The 3,695-nt window shown below is 38.2% G+C and overlaps 1 protein-coding gene across 1 annotated transcript; it reads left to right on the forward strand.

Moving 5' to 3' along the window:
• Positions 1–481: 481 nt before the first annotated feature.
• On the forward strand, positions 482–3,438 carry LOC140984029 (protein IQ-DOMAIN 11-like). The gene is made up of 5 exons (XM_073451183.1): positions 482–972; positions 1,071–1,379; positions 1,652–1,867; positions 2,300–2,431; positions 2,519–3,438. Exons 1-5 carry the CDS (start codon positions 898–900, stop codon positions 3,128–3,130), a joined length of 1,344 nt encoding a protein of 447 aa, XP_073307284.1. The 5' UTR covers positions 482–897; the 3' UTR covers positions 3,131–3,438.
• The last annotated feature ends 257 nt before the right edge of the window (positions 3,439–3,695 follow it).

The following is a 3,695-nucleotide window of genomic DNA, read 5'->3' on the forward strand; positions in this document are numbered from 1 at the left end:
GTTTTATTGCATGCACTCTATCATTCATTCCACATCAAGAATTTCCCCACATCCTTCAATAATCCATCCCTTTCACTTGGATTTATATCCAATAACAATATTAATCTCTTTTTTCTCAATAAAGAACACTACCGCTTTAAGATGGTCACATAACAAGTTGAGATTCTATCTCTTCTCAGATATGTATACACTCACGGTTAACTGATCTAAGAATGTGCGTTTAATCGACATCACGAACAATCACTAGCGATAAATCTCCGACGTCTAATAGGCGTGGCTCGAATCGAACTTAAAATGCGTTTTGCGATATGATCACATGCTTGACCTCGACTTTAAAAGCAAAGAGTGACTCACGACAACCAGTTGATGGTCTTTTTTAGTGTAATTTTGAAAGGGCAACTTTTATCATGCCATGCATGTTTTTTGACTGATCGTGGCAAGCTGATGGGGTGTGATTTCAGCATTTTGGACACAAATCTGAACCCAACATACCCAAGTTGAGAAGGAAAAAAAAGAAAGTAGGCAAGGTGCAGTGACTCTATAAAGTAAAAGATTCTTATAATATGATGCATATATAGTTTCTCTCCACAAATATGAAGACCCCTCATCGCTGATTGTTTCTGACTTTATGGAGAGAAGCCCATGTGCTAAACACATGTAGAACTCATCAGGAAAAGATGGGATGTTAAATTATTGAAGAAAAAGATAAAAGATAGCAAATATTCTTGACTCTGTTTATATATAGTCCTCTGAGAAAAATCCATCAATTATTAGTGCTGTGTTTTCTAGTGTGAAGTGTTTACATAGAAATATGCATCTTGTATTCCAACTCAACATTCTCGCAACAGAATAGCTCATAATTTACATTTTCCTAAGCTTTAAAAAATCTAAATATTGATGGCAAAGAAGAAGAGCTGGTTCAGTATGTTTAAGAGGCTGTTCATTTCAGAGACACATTCAAGATTTGAAAAGGTAAACGATGCACGGACATGCTCATATCATTTGTATGAATTTACTAGGTTAGATGTGTACCTAGAATGAATTGTCTCGATTTCTTGAGATGTTTTCAGAAGGAGAAGAGAAAGAAATGGATGCTCAAGTTGCTGAAGACGAAACAACTAGCCCCATTATCTGCACCAAGACAAAGGTCACCGTGTGACGCAGATGCAGAACAGTGTGAATTTGCTGCAACGGTGCCTGCTGAAATCAGGAGCCTCACTACGAACACTAATTATGCGCACCGACAGGGGATTCAAGATCAAGAATCTGCAGAATTTAATATCCATGTCAACAGTCCAGAATTACGTTATCAACACCACAACAGGGCAATTCAAGATTTTGCTGCCACCCGAATTCAAGCTGCTTTTCGAGGCTATCTCGTATGTTTCACAATAATGTTCTCTCTTTTTTTTAAAAAAAATGATTATCTGCTCGATCAGGTGTTCATGCTAAAGTTTTTTGTGAGGGAAAAAAATATCGAGACGAACAAACTTATTCCAGTTCAACACCAGATTAGAGTTTTTTAATAGTTCAAAGACACCATTCATGGCAAACTAAAAGTATGGTCCAGTGCATTAAAATCAAAGAAATCATGCATAACTTTCATGTACACGTGACGAAATCCTCTATCACGTTTTAATGGCGCTTACAGGGAAGGAAAGCATTACGAGCACTCAGAGGAGTAGTTAAGCTTCAAGCTCTTATTCGAGGGTGGGCTGTTCGGCGGCAAGCCATGAACACCCTCAAGTGTCTGCAGTCCATTGTAAATATCCAGACAGAAGTCTGCTCAAAGAGAAGCGAAAGAAGTAAGGATAGTCTACACTGTCAAGAATACAAGTTGCAGGAATTTGGTGAAAAGGACATCAAGGTAAGTCTCCAAACTTCTTTGTCTCTTAATGCACAAGTAATTGCATAAAGATACCAACAGGGGGAGACAGTTTTTTACTTAAAGTTTCATTTACATTCTATTCGTATGCTATAATCAAAACAAAGGGGTTGTAAGGTTCACTTAAAATGGTGAAATTATAATTCTAGGGACACAGAATTTAACCAAACGATCATGGTATCAGCTAAATTTTCTTTCCTATCTTCTTCTTGTTTCTTTTCACTGTGTTCAATACCTGATTTGGTTTCTCTTTTGTCTTTTTCTTTTCCCTTTCCTTTCATTTACCTTATTCATGGGGTCCAAGCGATTGAGGAAGTCGCTTTTTATCCTTTGTATAATTCAACAAGCAAATTATTTTTCATGTTCATATGACAAATGGTCTGATTATCACCTGCATATTCTACAAAATCGCAGATAGATTCAAACAGCCAAAAAAGATGGGACGACAGTACATTGACAAAGAAAAAGTCCAAGGCCATCTTTTTGAGCAAGAGAGAAGCTGCTATCAAGAGAGAAAGGATAAAAGAATACTACATGAATCATCGGGTCAGTTGCTAAGGTTTCAATCCCTCAAAGTCGTTTTAACATGAAATCGTACCGTTTAGATTTAATTATATGGCAATATATATCCAGAGGTCTGCAGAATCAGAACGCGAGAAGGTATATGGAAGACAAAGATATTGGTTAGAGCAATGGGTGGATGCCCAGCTGGCGAAACGAGATGACCTAGGAAACTTGGATAGAATGTTGCCTGTAAATGCAAGAAACAAAGATGAACTTGCTGGCAGGCAATTCAATTTAAGATATTCACAGAAACAACATCAAGCAGGAATGCCGGATTCTCCTGTTTACGCCCAAAAAAGATCATTTCATCACAGGAAGCAACATTCCACTGGAGAAGATATTTCCTGCGCAGATTCTCCAGTAATACCTGCATACATGGCTTCCACTGAGTCAGCCAAAGCAAAAGCTAGATCACTGAGCTCACCAAGACTAAGACCAATCAATTCAGATGTCTGCTCCGAGATTAACTCTCCTCATAAGCATTACCTGTCTCCTATATCATCCATCAACAGCGAGCTAACAAGCAGCGTTTGGTTCAGGAATCCGGTTAGTTTATCTCAAAGATCCCCACGCCTAAAGGGTCTGCAAGGTCCCATAAAATCAACCATAAGCATAAAGGACTCGCGCTTGGATTCGGGGGAATCTTTACCGAAATGGGATTGGCGTTGCACTCACGGTTAAATGCCAATTTGATCAGACAATAAAATGTAAGACCTTGTCTAGATTGGGGTGCCCGATTTGGTTTCACTGAAAATCAAGTCTATAAAATTATCGAAGATCTGCCATGGAACTAGTGTCATATGCCACAACAGAAAATCCATATTTTCTGTCAGTTGTCCTGTTATAATGAGTTTTAAACAGTCATTTGCCACAACGAAATACATGACCAATGTTTGAATTTAAATAGATATTGTTCTGATCCTGAATTACTGGGAAAAGAAGAATGAGTTACCACATGAATGCTCCAAGCTCCCCTTAATAATTTTCTGTTGCTGCATATTCGGCAGCAGCGTTTAGCTATCTATACAAGCACAGCTATCTATACAAGCACAGCAAGCCTGCATGAAGACACTCTAGAAACTTATTTAATCCACAACTAATGACTGAAACTCACGCAATGTCCTCCAGTAACAAAACCATGCCAACACATCATTTTCAATGGGATAGGCTACATAGAATGATTTATTTATCACCTTCCATGTAGTTTAAAGTGAAACGTCCAAATTCGACGACTGTCTCAACTGTA

This window comes from Primulina huaijiensis, chromosome 9, assembly GCF_012295235.1.
Source record: "Primulina huaijiensis isolate GDHJ02 chromosome 9, ASM1229523v2, whole genome shotgun sequence".
In the NCBI taxonomy this organism is placed as follows: Eukaryota; Viridiplantae; Streptophyta; class Magnoliopsida; order Lamiales; family Gesneriaceae; genus Primulina; species Primulina huaijiensis.